General features: G+C 37.0%; 2 protein-coding genes and 1 pseudogene across 2 annotated transcripts; 2 read left to right on the plus strand and 1 right to left on the minus strand.

Moving 5' to 3' along the window:
• The first annotated feature begins 1,907 nt into the window (after nucleotides 1–1,907).
• Oda (Ornithine decarboxylase antizyme) lies at nucleotides 1,908–19,536 on the plus strand. Its single transcript, XM_069507994.1, is given in 8 exon segments — nucleotides 1,908–2,171; nucleotides 13,090–13,191; nucleotides 14,129–14,135; nucleotides 14,137–14,233; nucleotides 14,583–14,701; nucleotides 15,419–15,514; nucleotides 16,373–16,485; nucleotides 16,813–19,536. Coding segments are annotated over 8 exon segments (789 nt in total). The 5' UTR covers nucleotides 1,908–2,070; the 3' UTR covers nucleotides 16,967–19,536.
• LOC117994564 (repetitive organellar protein-like) lies at nucleotides 7,742–11,577 on the plus strand (annotated as a pseudogene).
• Dhfr (dihydrofolate reductase) lies at nucleotides 18,294–21,540 on the minus strand. The gene is made up of 4 exons (XM_034982772.2): nucleotides 21,263–21,540; nucleotides 20,580–20,751; nucleotides 20,253–20,363; nucleotides 18,294–20,066 (listed from the first exon to the last, which is right to left on the minus strand). The coding sequence occupies exons 1-4, from the start codon at nucleotides 21,346–21,348 to the stop codon at nucleotides 19,878–19,880; spliced, it is 558 nt and encodes a 185-aa protein (XP_034838663.1). The 5' UTR covers nucleotides 21,349–21,540; the 3' UTR covers nucleotides 18,294–19,877.
• Nucleotides 21,541–21,935: the final 395 nt, after the last annotated feature.

Here is a 21,935-nt window from a genome sequence, read left to right on the forward strand (position 1 = left end):
AACAGCGTTTCATAAAGTACCTACCTATTATACAAATTGAGTCCATTGCTACTGGTGGTTATGACTTCATAGTAAGTACCTCCACCGTACAAGTGCTTTCTCGAGTATGTTTCGTTATGTATCTAGAGCTGCCTAAAACGTTGCTCTTCATATGAAAGTTTGGATGTTTCTTACTCCTTCACACCACAAATATTTAAAGAAACAATTTGGATTAGCTAAATTAGTAACAAAGATACCATATACACTGATTCTAAAGTCTTCGCAGACAACGTCATACCTAAACAGAAGCTGGTAGTGCCTAGTGGTATAGATTAAGCAACACAGTCAGTGGTCACTTACTCAGTTATCATAATTTTTTTTCAGGCAAAGGTGATACAGTGCTGCATTCATTTCTTCATCCTGACAAAGATATGGATTGGGATATGTTGTGAACTCGAGCTCTTGGACCCCGTGCAGAGACAAATAAAATAATGAACGGTGCCAGATTAGATTTATAAGAAGCAGATGGTGATATAATTAAAATGTCAGAATCTAATCTACTTTAATAAAAGAATACATAAAAAATCATCAAACTGTTGTTTTATTTGCCTAAATAATTTAAATTCCAAAGTAATTTCTAAAGCTAAATCAATTAAATCAGAAAATGATTTGACTTTTGGACAAGTTCCCCGAAGAGCCTAGTGGTTAGGATGTCCACCTCTGAATAATTGAAGGTTGGGGGTTCAATTCTAGGTACGCATCTCTAAGAGTTATGTGCGTTTTAAACAATTAATTATACTTAACTTGATTTAGCGGTGAAGGAAATATCATGAGGAAATCTGCATGCCTGAGAGTTCTCCATATTGTTCTCAAAGGAGTCAAAGGTATACTATTATGTTCAGCTTGTCGCTGGCTCACTATAGAGTACGGTTCTCTTGAGTGTGAGAAGAGTTTTGGCCATAGTCTACCATGCTGGCCAAATGCGGATTGGTAGACTTCACTTCACACACCTTCGATAACATTTTGGAGAACTCTCAGGCATGCAGGTTTCCACACGATGTTTTCCATCACCGTTAAAGCAATGATATTTAATTATTTAGTTAAAATGCACATAACTGTTCTCCAAAAAGTTATAGGTGCGTGTAAAAAGTACTCTGTGATTCTCATTTCTCAGTGTTAGTATACCTCTATATTTAATGTACTCTGTGCATCAAACCTACTAATGAAAGAGTCATCACATATTCTTTTAAAAGTACTTATGAGACTTACATTAATCTAAAAATACTTTTATACTATTATACTAGCTTCTAAAATTAATAATTGATTTCTTATCTAGCAGAAGAATTACTATAGCCTTTTTTAATCCCTTTCATAACTTTATTTTAATGAATATGAGTAGTAAAACGATTTGCGGATAGCTTATGTCACTGATAAAAACACCTCTCGAGTTGTTTCAATGAAAACCTCATTTGACGTAACATTTGTCGAGGTTCTTATATGACATCAAACTTCAAAACGCGTCCGCAATAGCATTTTTCATACAATAAATTTTATCGATAGTGTAAATGAACTGTCAAAACATTTTTTTGTCCACATCTATCCTTTGTGGACTGTCTCACCGAACCGTGATAGGAAAACCATATTTTGACATTGATGCTGTCATTAAATGATAGATGCAGTCGATTCGCAATCGGCCTGCTGAAGCAAAATAACAAATTGACATTTTGTACAATTAAACGTGAATTGGAACGTACAACGCTCTATGAACGTCAGAACCGGTGGCCATAGTGAAAATATTATTATGCGGCTAATTTTAGACGACCGCAAAACATGTGTTCTTGCTATACAAAGTTAGCATTATTCTAATTATATAGGATTATTGTTTTTGACGTTTCTGTTTTTTATAGTTCTGCATTTGACTTGAAACTTGAAAGTTTTGTGAAATCCTGTAATTTTTTCGCCATTCGTTTTGCTGTAGTGAAACAAGCGACTTTGCAAGTGCGTAATTTTCGTCGTGATATCGAAATAACCAGCGGTCCGACCGTGTTTTTATTTCCACGTTTTGTCAAGGCTTAACTACGATTATCCAAGATGACCAAGTTATTACAACAATTTAATTTTAGTAGTAGTAATTATTATGACGTCGCGACTACCATTTTAGAACCCGAGTCACCCCAGCTCAAGAAGTTCTAGTAAGTGCCATTTTAGTACTATTTTACCTACATTTTATATAATACGACACGTGTTAAATTATTGTGATGATATGAAAAGTAAGTGGGACTTGTACCATGGCCGTCCTTGGTCTAACTTGCATACCTACTACGTCATCAATATCATACCATCACTATCTACTTACTATCTACTGAAATGTTGAAATGCCTCCGCTTCTTTGTTTAACAATGATGCAATGTACAATTTACTTTTAGGTTAAATTTTGAATATGGAATGTAGATGTAGATTTTTTATGAATATTTATGATATTTTGATAGTTAGGCACTCAGTCAATTATTTTTGTTGAAATTAAGTACCTACTTACCTACCTTTCCTAATTTTGGTACAACCTGGACCCACATATGACTGAAGGGAGAACACCCACAATTTGTACCAATAAAACCGGTCAAGTGCGAGTCAGACTCGCATACGTAGGGTTCCGTGCCATTGTATAAGATATACATATACCTAACACTATTAAATTTGTACTTTTTTTTTAATTTAATTTACATGGCGGCCATTTTGGATTTTTTTTATAATTGTTAGAAATACCTACATAATCTGAAAATTTTTACTGTCATGATATATGCAAGGCTCAAAAGAGAAAGAGAACCCAGAGCTGTAAAGCCAGTTAACAAAAATCATGAGATTATAGCCCGGTGACCCCAGACTAAGAATCAAGAGACTTTTCAGACGCATATACCCGAAAGGGACAAAATTAGCTGTGGTAGCCTAGTGGTTAGGACGTCCGCCTTCCAATCGGAGGTTGGGGGTTAGATCCCGGGCACGCACCTCTAACTCTTCGGAGTTATGTGCGTTTTTAAGTAATTAAAATATCACTTGCTTTAACGGTGAAGGAAAACATCGTGAGGAAACCTGCATGCCTGAGAGTTCTCCATAATGTTCTCAAAGGTGTGCCGCACTTGGCCAGCGTGGTAGACTATGGCCAAAACCGGGAGGAACCAAATGGGATTGAAGGACAAACCAACAAACAAACACTTTCGCATTTATAATACGGGTTGGGTAGTGATTGATGAGTGATTATTTTTTAACAATCATGGTTCATGAACCAATGCACTTAAACACGTAGACAATAGGGATCAATTTACAATGACGTCACAATCTATAGGTCATTCATCCAAACACTGTCGCAACTTATGTCAAGGCAAAACTAGCTCTAACTATGTATGTAGATAAGGTTGTAAATTGAGAGTACGTGGGAGCAAATTGTATGTTGTCTCAATAAAAGAATTGACCTTGCTAATAATGTAAGATCTAGAACGTTTTTTAAGATAAGTAATAATATTATGTACCTATGTTGATATAAGAAAAGCTCAGAGTCACTCAGCGGGCGATGGAGAGAGCTATGTGCGGAGTTTCTCTACATGATCAATGAGGACATGAGGAGAACTAGAGTAACCGACATAGCTCAACGGGTTGCGAAGCTGAAGTGGCAATGGGCAGGGCACATAGTTCGTACAACCGATAGACGTTGGGGTCCCTATTTGCTGGAATGGCGACCTCGCACCGGAAGACGCAGTGTTGGAAGACTACCCACTATGTGGACAGACATCAGACGAGTCGCAGGGAGCCGCTTGATAGCGGCGGCGCAAGACCGTGGCGTGTGGAAGTCCCTACAAGAGACCTATGTCCAGCAGTGGATGTCTACCGGTTGATGATGATGATGATGATGATGTCGATATTTCTCTGCCTCGTGACAGAGTGAACTAGAGTGAGGAAACTCAGTTTGATGTCAAATATTAGGCTAGGGGCAAAGTGAACTAGAGTGAGCGAACTCTCGGTTTGATCCTGAATCGACGATAAGTCACTTATTAGGCTATGGTGACGTAAAATCAAAGAAAAATAAGGCTACCTGCCTCTATCTCAAATGTGATATCATGAGTTATGGCAAGGACCTGTTATCAAAATTATTGATAGCAAAAAACAATACATCAACAACACCTGATATAATAAAGTCCTTATATCGATGAGTCACATTGCCAGATATAAAAAAAAAACAGCTGCCTGTTGTCAGCCATTTGTAAAATATCGAGCGCAGATAGGGTTACCACACGCAGGGCGATTTAGTAAAACCTGCAACAATCATTATTACAATCTCAATTGTTGTGATTGGCTGAATTTGTGCTATTCTTCTTGCAACAATACATTGTAAGTAAGCGAGCGTCAACCAATCAGAGGTGATTGCGATCGTCTCATTGTAGCTGTCAATTTACCGCAATAGCGCAGCAGGACCGGAATTTTCCGGTTATTTTTAGAGTTCCGTACCTCAAAAGGAAAAACGGAACCCTTATAGGATGTCACTTGTTGTCAATGATGGACACTTTGTTGTCTGTCTGTCGGTCTGTCAAGAAACCTACAGGGTACTTCCCGTTGACCTAGAATCATGAAATTTGGCAGTTAGGTAGGTCTTATAGCCATTAGAAGTCTGTTTTTTAAATAGCTTTTTTTCTCAGGAGATATGGAACCCTAAAAAAACAACTGGTTATTGACACTTGACAGCCACTTTTAAAATATCGACCGTGGATCTAGAGATTTGGTTATGGCAACCCTAACCATAGATAATGATGCCCAACCCAAATAAACAATGTCACGTGGAAAGTTGGCGCGAATTCTGTTTACATTTATTTTTAAAATGGCCGACGCCTGCACTTCCAAATTTGAATTCCTAAAGGTCTTCGCACATTACACATCATCATCATCAACCGATAGACGTCCACTGCTGGACATATGTCTCTTGTAGGGACTTCCACACGCCACTGTCTTGCGCCGCCTGAATCCAGCGACTCCCTGTAACTCTCCCAGTGTCATCCGTCCACCTAGTGGGAGTCTTCAAAGGCTGCGCAAAGGCTCGACGTGATTTTTTGCATGGGTATAGTTAAATTTCTCAGTGCTTGAAGACCAAAGTCTTGGAACAGTGCGTGTTGCCAGTGATGACATATGGATCCGAGACATGGTCGCTAACTATGGGCCTCATAAGAAAGCTCAGAGTCACTCAGCGGGCGATGGAGAGAGCTATGTGCGGAGTTTCTCTACGTGATCAATGAGGAAATGAGGAGATCAGTAGGAGAACTAGATTAACCAACATAGCTCAACGGGTTGCGAAGCTGAAGTGGCAATGGGCAGGGCACATAGTTCGTAAAACCGACAGTTTCTCATTCTATATTCTTATACCTAAGTATTGCACACTGATAAGCATGATAACGAACAAGACAATGTATGTATGTACTTAGATTAGTATTGTTTGATTGTACCTAGTTTAGTATCAACATAGTAACGGGTTATTTATTGAATTTATTTAGTCTCATTGCTAGCTGTAATTTTCCACTATTACAGTAGGGGGAAACTGCGCCATAAGTTTTTATGAGTAGTGTGTTTGATAAATCACATAACCTGACAAAAGAGGTCATATTATGTACCAAACTAGAACTATTTAGGTTTTTAAAATCCCATGGGAAGTCTTTGATTTTCCGGGATAAAAAGTAGCCTATGTCACTCTCCCTGGTCTTTAACTATCATCATCATTATCATCAACCGATAGACGTAAACTGCTGGACATAGGTCTCTTGTAGGGACTTCCACACGCCACAGTCTTGCGCCGCCTGAATCCAGCGGCTCCCCGCGACTCATTTGATGTACTCTGTCCACCTAGTGGGGGGTCTTCCAACGCTGCGCTTTCCGGTGCGAGGTCGCGCTTCTAGCACCTTGGGACCCATTGCCACTTCACCTTTGCTACCCGTTGAGCTATGTCGGTTACTCTGGTTCTCCTACTGATCTCATTTCTGTAGAGAACTCCGCACATAACTCTCTCCATCGCCCGCTGAGTGACTCTGAGCTTTCTTATGAGGCCCATAGTTAGCGACCATGTTTCGGATCCATATGTCATCACTGGCAACACGCACTGTTCCAAGACTTTGGTCTTCAAGCACTGAGGAATTTTGGACGAGAAGACATATACTGGCTCCGATGACAGTTTTTAGAAAAAGAAAAACGGAACCCTTATAGGATCACTTTATTGTCTGTATGTCTGTCTGTCTGTCTGTCGGTCTGTCAAGAAACCTACAGGGTACTTCCCGTTGACCTAGAATCATGAAATTTGGCAGGTAGGTAGATCTTATAGCTGACATTTGGGGAAAAATCTGAAAACCGTGAATTACATCACATAAAAAAATTGTGGTCATGAACTAATAACTAGTATTTTCAATTTTAAAAGTAAGATAACTATATCAAGTTGGGTATCACATGATTCACCTGTGCATTCTAAAAAAGATTTTTATTTATTTTTATGCATCATAGTTTTTGAATTCTCGTGCAAAATGTCGAAAAAATACAACTGTGTTACGGAACCCTCGTTGCGCGAGCCGATCCGCACTTAGCCGGTTTTTATATTATAAGATAGAGATTTATCAGAGTTTCCCGAACGCTGCCCCGCCGATATGAGTTCCTATAGCCTACCCTGGATACTTGATAGTGTTTTTAGCGAATTTTTTTTCATCAAAACAAACAATAAATAACATGTTCGTCTAGAAATGCCAAGTTATCACTTGCCACAAAATATTTTGGCAATCGTTACAATAATATTATACTCATTATCATTATAGAACTATTTTTGAACGCACACGTCATCACCTATACTAATATTATAAAGAGGTAAAGTTTGTAAGTTTGTTTGTAGGGAGTAATCTCTGGAACTACTGAACCGATTTTGGAAATTCTTTCACCAGTAGAAAGCTACATTATTCCTGATTACTAGATGATGCCCGCGACTTCGTCCGCGTAAATTTAGGTTTTTTTTAACCCGTGGGAACTCTTTGGTTTTCCGGGATAAAAAGTAGCCTATGTCCTTCCCCGGGAAGTAAGCTACTTCTGTACCGAATTTCATCAAAATCGGTGAAACCGTTGGGCCCTGAGAAGCTAGCAGACACAGACACACTTTCACATATTTTATAACTAGCTGATGCCCGCGACTTCGTACGCGTGGATTTAGGTTTTTAAAAATCCTGTGGGAACTCTTAAATTTTCCGGGATAAAAAGTAGCCTATGTCCTTCCCCGGGTTGCAAGCTACCTCTGTACCAAATTTCGTCAAAATCGGTCGAACGGTTAAGCCGTGAAAAGCTAGCAGACAGACAGACAGACAGACAGACACACTTTCGCATTCATAATATTAGTATGGATAGTACTAGCTACCCGCCCCGGCTTCGCATGGGTGCAATGTAGATACTAATGTGGTGTCATTGAGGTGTATTTGGGCCTTTCTCTACTAACAGGAAAATCATTGTCCTAGCATTTTTTTTACTTTGGCTATATTAATGCATAGTTTTATTTATTAAAACACACAATATATAACCTGTTATTTAAGGAGCCAAGCTTAATCAATATTTAGAATCATTATCATTTAATAAATTCGGTCTAAAAGCCATTAAAAACAGTCCTCTGTTATGTCCTAATTCCAGATCGAGTATGATTCGGTTCGGTTTTTATTAGTTGTGTTTAAAAATGTAAAATCTTATAACTCTATAAACATAAAGAATATTGAATGCATGTGAACAAAAAACAATTATAATTTTAGATAATTTTTTAGTACTAAAAACTAGTGTTCGAATTTTGTCCATACATTTTTGAACAGTCCTCTGAACAATTTGAATATATCGCGCCACAAAAATATTAAACACTATTGTGGTTACATTTCCCTTGAAACCGAACGTTAACAGTGTGAAGTTTGCTCGGTCGCCATGCTAAACAAGTCGCCGCCATTTTGCGCAGTGACAACTCCGCGTCTGTGTGGGGGCCACGTTTCTGTAGTGTCGAGTGAACATTCCTCTGGTAAGTCTATTTTACGGTGTTTTATGTGTTGTAATTATATTTATTTAACAAAATAATTGCTCAGTGTGATAATTTATAGCTGTTTCTGTGTTATGAAGTAATATTTAAACTGATACGTGGTATGACATTTTTTACGTAAAAATAACAGTCCTCTGTGCAACAGTCTTCTGGAAATTTATAACACAGAGGACTGTTCAATGTGACAGAGGACTGTTTTATTTGACGTCCGTGTTTATTATTAATATTCTTTATAGTCTGCGCTAACCTACTGCTTGTCGATAGCCTCTTTCTTTCTTACCAATATTGTCACGCTAATTCAGGTCTTTTGTTTTCTATTATTATGGATTTTGGAATATAAAATAATAGTAATTAGTAACGTAAAGTTAACGTAACATACGTGTTTTTAAACCTGTACGTTTTTTTTTAAATATTGAAAGTATGTTTTATTGTTTTAGTATTGCCGCAATGCCACCAAAGAAGAAACCTAAAACCAAAGAAGAAATAAAAGAGCAGAAACGAATTGCAGAAAGATTAAGATATCAACGGCTAAAAAATGACCCTGTAAAAAGAGAGCAATTGAAGGAAAAAGAACGACGAAACTACCAGAGAAAGAAGGACAAAGGTACAAGAAAGCCAGTTAAAGATATGAGTCGACGTGAACACAAAGCTGTGACTAAAGAATGGAGAAAGCACTGTGCTACCTATCGCGCAAAAAAAAAAGCTTTGAAAGAAATTACAAACAATTTTGTACGACAAAATACCCCCGAATCCGAGGGTTCACCTCCTCAAAGTTCTGTCTCTCCATCAATACTAACTATGACCATTCCACGAAGTGATGCAAGTAATGCGAGAAAGCGTAATGCTAGAAAGAAACGTGACAAAATTATAAAGGATAAAGACAAAAAGATCGAGTATTACAAAAAAAAAATCAGAGAAGTATAGGAAGAGATTAGAACGTTTGGAAAAAGCTAAGACAAAGGAAAATGTAGACACACCTAACACTAAACTTACCAAAATGTGTGATTCGCCAGAAACTCGCAGAGAACTAGTCAAAAAGGCGCTATTCGGTGAAGTGTTGAATGCACAGCTGAAAGAAAACTACGCTAATTTAAAAACCTGCAAAGAAAAACAAATATTCGGAAAAGTCGTGTCCGGTCAACTAATACACAAGTACAAGTTATGGCGAAGCAAAGATAGTGCTATATCTTATAAAACAATTCAGAAGTCAGCGCGTCAATCAGTTTCAGTACCCAAGCTTCGGACTCGTAAAGACAAAATTTCATCTGATTGCATAAATACTGTACAAACCTTCTATGAAAATGATGACAACAGCAGACTTGGCGCAGGAAAACGAGAATGCCTGACCAGAAAAGGGGTTAAAAAACAGAAAAGATATCTATCGGATAGCATCGCAAATTTATACAAGAAGTTTCAAGCTGAACATTTTAAAATAAGCTACACAACGTTTTGTCGTCTACGTCCTTTCTGGGTCATAACACCAAATGTAAACGAACGTGACACGTGCCTCTGCATAAAGCACGCGAACATCGATCTGAAACTGACAGCATTGCACAGGCGAAGAATTTTGACTTACAATAGTCACACTGCACTGCTTGAAAAAACATGTTGTAATCGCTATGACGAGCTATGTTTGTCACGAACCTGCCAACGCTGTATCGACAAGAATCCTGACTACAGGGAGTTTGATGACAGCAAGCCTATTGAATTTAAAAAATGGATATCCGAGAAACAAACTTACAACGACCCCAAGACCAAGAATGCTCGAACAGTTACCAAATACCTAAAGAAAACGTTCACGGTTCGCCCTCGAGAACTAATAGAAGAGCTGCACGAGGATTTGCAAGCCTATTATCAACACGAGAGAAACATTACCCATCAATACAATGCTATCAAGAAATACAAACAAAACCTTACTGGCGAAGACGCTATCATACATATGGATTTTTCAGAAAATTATTGTTCCAAATACGGTCAAGAAATACAAGCATTTCATTTTGGAGGGTCGAGACTTCAGCTAAGTCTTCATACTGTGGTGGTGTATACCAAAAACTCTATCAAGTCTTATTGTACCGTTTCCAAAAATCTCACACATTCACCAGCTGCTATATGGGCACATTTGCGGCCAATCTTTAAAACTCTCACACCTAACATAAAGAGCATCCACTTCGTCAGCGATGGACCCGTAACTCAATACAGAAACAAAACGATGTTTTACATCCTGGCATCAAGGCTTCAACAAGAGGTTTTTAATGTGAAGAAGTTTACGTGGAACTATTCTGAGAGTGGCCATGGCAAAGGGGCCCCTGATGGCATTGGAGCAACCTGCAAGAGGACCGCTGATGCCGTCGTCGCTACAGGAGGTGATATTGATAGCTTGGAATCATTTGTAGAGGCTATTCAACGAAGATGTTCCGCAATTACCTTGTTCACAATCAACGATAAAGCCATCCAAGAATTGACAGACGACCTTCAAAATGAAACAGTTAATTTAAAAAGCTTTAGTGGCACTCTAAAAATACATCAAGTAAAGGCTGAAATATTAAGAAGTCCTCTGGAATCAGCTCCAATTGCCGCTAAACTCATAATGAAAAGTTTAAGTTGCCCTTGTGAAGACGAGTGCCAGCATTTCAATTTAGGAGTGTTACAGTACAAAAACAAGACAAAACTTAACGTAGATGATATTTACACAGACTCTGCAAGTGAAAACATGGACTACTCACAGGATTCCACAATGGAGACCGACGACGACGCTGCACTGGCTGGACCTAGTTCAATCAACCAACAGAATTACACCATCGGTGATTACGTCTTGGTTAAATTTCTAGTAAGAAACACTGAATATTGTTATGCTGCAGTAATCAATAAGATAGACATGGAAGAAGGCGAACTAACAGTAACCTTCTTAAAAATTTGTGATGACAAAGGACACACATTCAGAGTCGATGAAAATGATGTTTCTGATGTGTCCTTTGACCAAGTATTAAAGAAGTTGCCAAACCCAGACATTGCCCTAAAAGGGAAACGAATATTTTATTATTTTAATATACCTGTACCTGTTTTTGAGAAATAAGTCTGCATTGATAAGTAAACAAGGCTGATTCTTAGTACCTAAGCTTAATTTTGATTATAATTATTTTAATTCGTTACTTAGAGAGCTAAACTCGGAATTTGTTCCTGATAATTAGAAGTATTTAATTTCTGTATGTGATACAGTATTCAATAAAGAAGAGAATTTATTTGATTACATTTAATAATTAATATTGTGTTTTTCTTCATATTAACATTGACATAAACTGTTCTCTGGGGTGGAAAAAACAGTCCTCTGGGTGGCGAAACAGTCCTCTGCCGCATTTTTTACAAAATTGCCTATAATTCGAAAAATAAGGAAAAATTACAATGGTTTCTTGTTTATATGTATTTATATTATAACTATCTATCGACTTAACATATTATTTTTTTAATTTTCTAGAAAAATAGGGTTGGGACAACTGTCAATAGACAAGTTTCCAGTTAGTAGAGAAAGGCCCATTTGCCTCGGAAACTCTCAAATGAGAGGATTTTTTCCGACCTAATTCACATTATTTCAATTTCTCTAGGGATCTCTAATTTTTTGAGAACTAATTTATAGCTATAAACCTTCCCCTTGAATCACTCTATATATTGGTGAAAACCGCATTGAAATCCGTTGGGTAGTTTAAAAGATCTACGCGTTCATACATACAGACAGCGGGAAGCGACTTTATTTTATGCTATGTAGAGAGTAGAGATGGATGTAGTCAAATACCCAATTATCCCCATCCGAAAATAATCACTTTTGTCTTTTACGTCGTAACATATCTATTTATATAATTTGGCAAGACGGTTAGTTATTTTGTATCCAGATTCCAGATGGGATTTAGCGTCAGTACATATCAAAACTCCTTTTTAATCGGGCGGATCAATAGACGACAGAAATTCCCAAAAAAAAAATCTATTAAAATAGATTTCAAAAAATCCCAAAAATAATATGCTGTATACGGCATACAGCTTACGGATTGTCTATCGTAAAATACCGCTCAAAAATCGATAAATTTTAAATTTGTGTTATTTCTTTTTTTTTTTTTTTTGAAAATTCGAAACATTCCATTTTGATGTGATATTCGAAAGTGTGTTTGTTATTAAATTATTTGCTGTGATTTGAAGTGTATTTAACTACTTAAATATTTATTGTTAGTATAAATATTATATTGATTAATATTAGGGCTAACTCAAGTGTTTTCTTTTTCGGTTTTTTTTTTTTGAAGAGCAATGGTCGTGAAACTAATCAGGTACGATTTAGAAATTAAAGCTTATTTTTTTGATAACAAATAGCGAGCAAACTATTTGCAAATTCGGTTCGGCAAAAATAATAATGTGATGTGCCCGCGACTTCGCGTGGATATAGGTTTTATCCCGTGGGAACTCTTATTTCCCGGGATAAAAAGTAGCCTATGTGATAATCCAGAGTATAATCTATCTCCATTCCAAATTTCAGCCAAATCAGTTCAGTAGTTTTTGCGTGAAAGAGTAACAAGTAGACACATACACCCACACCCATTCAAACTTTTGATAATATTAGTATGATGATCCATACTTCCATACTAATATTATAAACTAGCTGATGCCCGCGACTTCGTACGCGTGGATAAGGGTTTTTTAAAAAGCTCAAGAATATTCGGCTACAATATTTTACAATATTTTGGTCCCATTCGGATAGTTCGGCCTGGCCGAATATTCAGTTAAAATTAATCAAGATTGAGTCTTCTTATGCCGGTTAAACAACTACTTGTTTGATTGGCTAAATATTCAACTGACTTATTAAATTAAATATTTTTAGAAGATTCTCATCAGAATATTCAGATAATCTATTTTTCGTTGCCTTCGGCTTATTGCTTTCGTTTGTTTGCAGTGACGACGGCGCGTCTCTGAGCGCGGCTGTCAATTTTTCGAAACTCAACTGAATATTCGGCTAAACTGTTTTTCGTCGCATTCGGCTAATAGTGTTTATTTGTTCGCAGTGGCGACGGCGCGTCTCTGAGCGCGGCCGGAAGCAAGCGCTCGGCTTTGTCGGCTTCGGACGCCGAGTGTTTTTCGCTCTGCCTGGGTGCCGGGCCTCTGTGGTAAGTGATCATCTCATTTTAAATCGAAAATTATTTCTAGCTTTTTGTTTTGTACCTAGTGTCATACATATGACTGTATAGTCCGCGACAGTTGGAGATGGCGATCGGGTAATGAGGCAGTTAAGGTACTTCATATTCGACGCAAGCTAATATTTGGCTGAATTTCATTGAATATTCAGCTAAGTTTCAAATGAATGTTCGGCTGAACTTCAATCATATATTCGACCAAAATTCCACTGAATATACAGCTAAAATCCAACTCAAGCTCAATTGAATATTCGGCTAAACTTCAACCTAATATACATCTGAATTTCTACTGTATATACGGCTAAAATTCAATGGAATATTCCGCCAAAACTCAACTGAATATTCAACTCAACTCAAATCATTTATTCAGATTAGGTATTATTATATTATACGCTTTCTGATAGGCAATTGCTGAATTTGCAATACAATGATGTAGTGGTGATAATTTGATTACGTAAACTTAAAATTAAAGTTACGAGGGTTCCAAACGCGCCCGGGTCTGAGAAGAGCCTACAACAAACTCAGCCGAATATTCTTTTTTACTACTACCACTTTACAAAATCACTTATACTTGTTAGATAGTTCTAACAAGCAATTCGTTCGTTCAATTCGTTTAGCCGAAATGATAGTTCATTTCGGCTAAACGAATTGAATTATTGACATTATAGTTTCACTAGCTGATGCCCGCGACTTAGTCCGTGTGGAATTAGGTTTTTTAAAAATCTCATGGGAACCCTTTGAATTTCCGGGATAAAAAGTAGCCCATGTCACTCTCCAGGTCTTTATCTATACCCATGCAAAAAATCACGTCCATCCGTTGCACCGTTGTGACATGATTGAAGGACAAACCAACAAACAAACACACTTTCGCATTTATAATAAGGGTACTGATATCTGTCTGTGTGTTCAGGTGGTCCTGATGTCCCTGCTCATGGATCAGCACCGCCCGGAGGGGTGAGGAGCGGGGTCGCGAGCCCCGCGACCCCGTCCACCCCCATCCACGACGACAACAACCGTAAGTATCCAACTACTCCCATGTTACAAACTAGGTGGCGCTGTATATACTTCAGTCGCGCTAGAGAAATTTTCATCAAAAGCTCCACAGTTATACCACTGTCACCATTACCGTTACATCTTCTTTTCCCATCTCCTATCGGAGGTTGGCAATCATTAACTGGATTTTGTATTGGGTGCGTGAAGACCCTCCACTAGGTGGACGGACGACATCAGACGAGTCGCAGGGAGCCGCTGGATCCAGGCGGCGCAAGACCGTGGCGTGTGGAAGTCCCTACAAGAGACCTATGTCCAGCAGTGAACGTCTATTGGTTGATGATGATGATAAAACCGTCATATTTGTCTTGCAGGTGACTTGTTGAGCGCCCTGCTATGGGCCAGCGCCAGTTCTCTGAGCAGCAGCGCCGAAAGCCTCGCCACCGAGGCCGCGCAGACCCATCCTGCTCTACACCCCGAGCAACGGGAAGCGGTTAGTTCACGTTGCATTCCTATTCATTTCCCTTTCCACTCATAGTTCACTTTCACCCTATTTCACTTTTCATTTCACCCCTAGTTTATCATACAATAAACCTCTAGTTCACTTTACATTCCACTCATAGTTCACTTTTCATTTTCACTCTATTTCACTTTTCATTTCACCTCTAGTTCATATTACAATCTACCTCTACTTCACTTCACATTTCACTTCTTATCCTTATTTCACTCATAGTTTATCCCTATTTCACTTTTCATTTCACTCCTAATTCATCATACAATCTACCTCTAGTTCATTTCACATTTCACTTCTTATTCCATTCATAATTCATCATGATCAACCCATCGCCGGCTCACTACAGAGCACGGGTCGCCTCTCAGAGTGAGAAGGGTTTTGGGTATAGTCTACCACGCTGGCCATGTGCGGATTGGTAGACTTCACACACCTTTGAGAACATTATGGAGAACTCTCAGGCATGCAGGTTTCCTCACGATGTTTTCCTTCACCGGTAAAGCAAGTGATATTTAATTAATTAAAACGCACATAACTAAGGCGGACGTCCTAACCACTAGGCTATCACAGCTTCTTTCATAATTGATCCTTATTTCACTTTTCATTTCTCCCCTAGTTCATCATACTAATGTGGAACTAAATACTAATTCATCATTTGTTTCTCTATATTGCGTAGTAAAGTTTTTTTTAAAATTGCAGGTAATAAACAAGATCCTCGAGCGCAAAGATCGCCAGCCGGTGAAGATCGACTTCAAGATCTTCCTCACCGAGAACACTCTCACTCGCTGGGAGGCTGTGAGTGTTTTGTTTTATTTAAATAAGTAGATTATTTTTAGGGTTCCGTACCTCAAAAGGAAAAACGGAACCCTTATAGGATCACTTTGTTGTCTGTCGGTCTGCCTAGAATCATGAAATTTGGCAGGTAGGTAGGTCTTATAACTGACATTCGGGGAAAAATCTGAAAACCGTAAATTTGTGGTTACACTACACAAAAAAATTAAATTGTGGTCATGAACCAATAGTGTTTTCAATTTTGAAGTAAGATAACTATATCAAGTGGGGTATCATAAAAAAGGTCTTCATCTGTACACTCTAAAACTTTATTTTTATTTATTTTTAAGCATCATAGTTTTTGAATTATCGTGCAAAATGTCAAAAAATACGATTGAGTACGGAACCCTCGTTGCGCGAGCCTGACTCGCACTTAGCTGGTTTTTTTTAAATCAAAGAGTTCCCACGTGATTTAGACAAATTAAATCCACGCGTTCGGAGTCGCGGGCATCAGCTTGTTTGGAATATTTGTAAAAAACCTGCTTAAATTATATAAAAAAAATAAAAATCCCGTGGGAACTCTTTGATTTTCCGGGATAAAAAGTAGCCGATGTCCTTTCCCGGGATGTAAGCTAGTTCTGTACTAAATTTCATTAAAATCGGTTAAACTGTTGGGCCGTGTAAAGCTAGCAGACAGACACACTTTTACATTTTTTTAAAAATAGAGATAGCGAGCAAACGAGCAGGCGGGTCACCTGATGTTAAGTGATTACCGCCGCCCATGAACATTTGCAGCACCAGAGGAACCGCCGATGCGTTGCCGGCCTTTTAGGAATTTTTTGGTCCGCCCCTTGAATAACCCCATGTATGGTATTATTGCAGGTGGTAAAAGGTGGTACCATCTACCTGCGCGTGCCAGGCATCCTGCAGTCTGGTAGCAAGGAGAGTTTCATGCTTCTGCTGGACTTCGCTGAGGAGCGTCTCGGCTGCACCAAGTGAGTATTTAGGTGTTACTTTACTCAGTAGAATCTACTTTCCGAAATGATGTTACCTTTATCTATACCCATGCAAAAAATCGCGTCAATCCGTTGCATCGTTGCGACGTGATTGAAGGACAAACCAACAAACAAACACACTTTCGCATTTATAATAAGGGTTCTGATTCTAAAAAAATATTGCTGACTGTATATTTTTATTTCGGGTGACGTCACGCCGATGTTAATGAGACATGGTTCCAGCGCAAGAGCAATAATTATACAAAGGGATCCCTTAAAACGATCACTTACTCCTGGCCTATAATAATGTTGCCATAATTTTTCCAGCTGCATCATCTGCGTGCTCAAGAATCGCTCAGATCGCGCCACCCTGCTCCGCACCTTCATGTTCATGGGGTTCCAGCTGTTACCGCCCAACTCGCCGCTCATGCAAGAGATAAACAACCCGGAATACATCTTCTTGCACTACAACATGAATTAACTGTCTTTGGTCTTGCCAGCTAACGAATTTCTACCATTATAGTAGCTTTTCTCAATTAAAAACTGCCAAACCCCTTTCAGGTTAGCCCGCTTCCATCTTAAGACTGCATCATCACTTACCACCAGGTGAGATTGCAGTGAAGGGCTAACTTGTATCTGAACAAAAAATAAAAAACCACACTTTTTGACCATTTTATTAAAAAAAAATCTTTTTTGTTTCATATTACAAAAAAATCTCATGTAGTGTACTAGTGGTAGTTTTTCAAATTAAGTATATATGCAACAGTTAATTAATACATCTTGCACTACAACACGTAATTCAATCATTCTTTGGTGTTGTCAGCTAACGAATTTCTACCATTTTAGTAGCTTTTTCGATACGTCAATTTAATGAGGGAAAAAAGTAAAATATTATTTCTCTTGTAGTGGTAGTTTTTTGGTGTATCCAAAGACAGTATAACGTGTACTGAAACGATATTTAATTTGTATGGCATTTTTCGTGTCAAGTGACGTTTTCTGACGAGAAATGCCGAAACTTGTCCTTGTCCAAACGTCAAAATAAGTCATTTAGAAGGTAACCTTAAATTTTAATAATCGTTTCAGGATTCGAATGACAGCAATTTTTTTTTTGGTATAGTTAAAGTAGTTTTTCAAAGCTGTCTCAAGTGTATTATTAAAAAAAATAACAGTATTCCATTGCACTTTTTCATGTAAAATCACTTGCTTGCATAGTGGTAAGGCGCTAAAAACAAGTCGCGTTCTTAGTATTTAGATTTAGTGTATTATCATTGTAGAAACTTGGATTTCGTTTGATTTTTAGTAGTATTTTTTTTTGTGTATAGCAATACCTTGATTATACTCAAAAGGCTTGAATCCACATCTCTGTAGTCAGTTATTAAAAAAAAAACGTCAAATTTCAGAGCCAAACATCAACATCGTAAAAAAGGCGACAATCCAGAGCCAATATTTAAAAAAAATTGCCCATAGTAATCAAATGAAATGCGAGTTGGTACTTGGTAGTAATTTTTATTTCTACAATTTCAGCTTTGAACTTTCAAAACTGATACGGTAGAAATATTAAATTTTCATTATTTTTTTTTTCTCTTTAAACTTTACTTAGTTATATTATTATTGTACCTATCATCTGAAAGTATATGTCGTCGTGTATGTTACTATGTTTACCCACTCCGGGGTAGTGCCCCAAAAATTAAAAAAAAAAATTAAAAAAAATACAAAAAGACAAAAAAAATCTTAGTTTATTATTACTATACGGTTCCCATTTACGTACTATATATTTAAAAAAAACAAATTGTTTAAAAAAAAATCAAACGTACGTTCGCGCATACTTTTCTGAAAAAAAAAATACTCCACACCATTTTAAAACATCTTAGCAATAGTTACTGCATTTTTTATATAATGCGTACAAAATGAATTCTCACTCGCCATTTTAACTTTGTGTCAATGTCATGTCAAAAGTACGATTTTAGTCCTTATTTTAAAGATGAATCGTACTTTTGACATGGCAGTTACATGATCCATAGAATTAAAATGGCGCGTGATAAGTCATTTCGTACGGACTTTAGTAGCTTTTTTTAACCGCGTTCGTACGTAATAATTTTTCACTTCACCTAATTTTTTGTAAAATATTCACCATAATATTTTGAAAATTTAAGGTCGTTTCCACACGAATTTGGACGTATTCAAAAAATACAAGCACACCCGTATTTCTACTCGATGTGTACCACGGCCTAGCACTGTGACGTAACACCTAAAAAATTCTATTAATAACTTAGCTTGTAAGTGGTTTGAGTTTTTTATTTCCTTAATTCTAATTTGTATTATTGTAAAAAAAACGCTTTATTTTATGTTTGGAAATACAAATTTTCATTTAATTAAAATTGGTTAGTTTAAAATTAAAAAAACTGGCAACCTTGAACAACTTATTCGCGCCAGAAAAAAAACATAAAATAAGGCGTTACTTTAATCTTTTAAGTAATCTTACTTTACTGTATTCTAGTAACGATTACTCATAAGGTATTATTTTAAGTATAGATTTATTTCACATAGGTCCCCCATAATGTCATAGAATAAATAAATAATACTAGAAATTAACAACTTTTCTTACAGTTAAAAATGCCTAATGTTTGATCCAAAATAGAACTAAATTGACAAAACTTAAAGCTCCTTTTCCATCCCCATTTTCCATTTTTCATCCATGAAAAGAATTGCTTGATTTTTTAATTATGTCAATTTAATTTTGTTTACAAAACTAATTTGGTTATTTTGAAAAATTAAGAAATGTTGATACAATATTTTATGTGTATTAAAAAAATAATGTTTTTTAAAATTAATATTTTATTTACTTAACTGTTTTTTTTTTTGTGGTATTCTTACCTAATATAGGCATTGATACTGGTCTAATGCATTATTCTATGACAAAATCCTATGCAATTTCCATTGCAGTATGTTTAGGTTGAGTATTACTTTATTTCTCGGGGCCTTGTGAATAGTTTTAGTTTATAAGTTTAATGTAATAAATATTGGACAAGCTATTAAAAATAATATTAATCATTGCGTGTTTTATTTATTACCTGTGAATACACTCAAGGAATTTAAGATATTTTGCTTATTTATAGTGCGCGCAAAGTAAGTAGTTCAGTCTGAAGACGAAGCATTTGACTGTGCATTGTGCAAAACCAGATCTTTTAGCTAGGCTTGTATAAATATTTTTGCTTCAGCGTCAGTCCCCTGACTTTTTCTTATCGTATAGTTCATAATTGCTTATATAAACTCGGTAGTCCCCTAGTAAGTGTAATTTGATGGCCCTTGGCATCGCCCCTTCATTCACTAAGTGTAATAGGGTTTATTTTACATCCTCGTCAGTCCTCTGGCGTCTGTTCTTATCGTATAGTTTATAATCGTTTATAAACTCTATAGTAATAGCTAATATCGCCTTCCATCTGTCTCTCCCCTGGCACCTCCTCTTCGTCCACTAAGTGGAACTGTTGTGTGTCGATGTTGGGAAAGAATGTATCACAGTCAAATGACCTCTGTATCTCTGTTAGGTATATTTTGCCACAGTTCGGGTGCTCCATTGCTGCCTGGAAAATAAAATATAAAAAATCAAATTAATAAAAAATAAGAAAAAAAAAACCTCAAGAGTGCATATATCTACAAGGTTTTGTATGAATCATCCAGTAGGCTATATTTTATTTTCAAAGAATTAGAGATCCCTATTAAATTTGTAATAAGATACCCGTGCAAATCTGGGCCAGGTCGCTAGTCACCTTATAAATGGATGAGCCACCTATAACCCAGGTGGATTCAATATCCTCTCGACCTTCAATGTAGCTGATGGCTTCATCGAGACCTGGAACCACGACCACACCTTCTGGTACCTGGAAAACATGAGGAAAAAGGCTTTTGATGAGCTAAATGGGTTCAGCAAATTAATATCTGTTGAAAATGATTTTAGGGTTCTGTACCTCAAAAGGAAAACCGGAACGCTTATAGGATCACTTTGTTGTCAGTCTGTCAAGAAACCTACAGGGTACTTCCCGTTGACCTAGAATCATGAAATTTAGGGAAGTCATGAAGTTTGTTACAACTCCTACCGTTTCTTTGACAGCATCAACTTGTCTGGTCAGTACGATGTTGACTCTATTTGGCAAAGGCCTGTACTTCAATGGTATGCAGTCCCATGTCCTACGTCCCATGATGACAGCATTTGTCTTGTCCGGCAATGACACTTTGCTTGTCATTGTGGTGAAGTACGCCATTTCTTTCCTGGAAAATAAAGAAAGAGAAATGTTTTATTTTATTTCATTTTTATTTTATTTATTAGGATAACTTACGGCTACTTACACTAATACATTTAAAAAAAATACTTAATTCTTAAAATATAACTTATAGCTACATAGCCGAAAAATAGACAAAATTCTATTCTACTTGTTTACTTGCAAACTAAATTTTAACTTGCAACTTATTACTACATTCACTGTTTACATGCATTATTTCACTTAAAATGAAGTGAAAATTAAGTTAACTTAACAACAGGAAACCTATCATATGCCTGAACATTTCCCATGTTCGCTGTTCTTGTGTGTGCCTGCCAGTCCACACTTCGCCAGCGTGATGGACCATAGCCTAAATCATGGCCTAAGCCCTTTTTATTCTGAGAGGAGGCCCATGTTCCATAATGGGCCAGCGAATTGAAATGGTGAAACAACTGAAGTTTCTTAAGTAGGTACAGGGTAAGTTCTTCACTTTATTGAATGGTAGACGAATTAACACTTACTTGAGTCTCCATGGTAGTGTACCATTCGCTCCAATACCCATGTTCTCGCACGCCGCCGCTATCAAATTTAATTTCACCTTTGACATCGTAGTAAAAATTTATGATACTTAACTTTACACTTGAAAAAACGAATTTGCCTATAAACTGGGAATAAGCATAGAACCGTTGAAAAATGGGATTTTATACCTAGAGGTAAGAAATATTAGTTTTTAATCAACATATTTTAAAATTTCAATTTTTAAAATTATTTAGTTTAGTTAGCAAGTGTTTAGCAACACCGTTTAGCAACGAAGAATTTTTGAAAATTTTGACACGTTACACAGACAAATAATAATTTTCAAATGTTAATGTCAAAGTTCACAGATAAAAATAAATTTGGGCGGCTTAACACTGTCCGGTTTCACTCCGGCTGCAACCTTTATTACCGGTTTACAAATCGTGTTCAAATTTTTTAGTGTGAATGAGAAAGCAAACGTTCCTTTGTCTAGATTTTTTACTCAGTATACGCAGTTGACCCATAGAGTTAAAATGGCGAATGGTGAAAAGTCATTTTGTATGGACTATAAACAACTTGTTGTTGTCTAGATTCCATCTAGATTCTTTAATAAAATGCAGACTTTTAAGTTATTATCTAGAATCTAGGAATCTAAATTAAACCATAACTTAGTTATGG

Source organism: Maniola hyperantus, chromosome 27, assembly GCF_902806685.2.
Source record: "Maniola hyperantus chromosome 27, iAphHyp1.2, whole genome shotgun sequence".
NCBI classification, from domain to species: domain Eukaryota; kingdom Metazoa; phylum Arthropoda; class Insecta; order Lepidoptera; family Nymphalidae; genus Maniola; species Maniola hyperantus.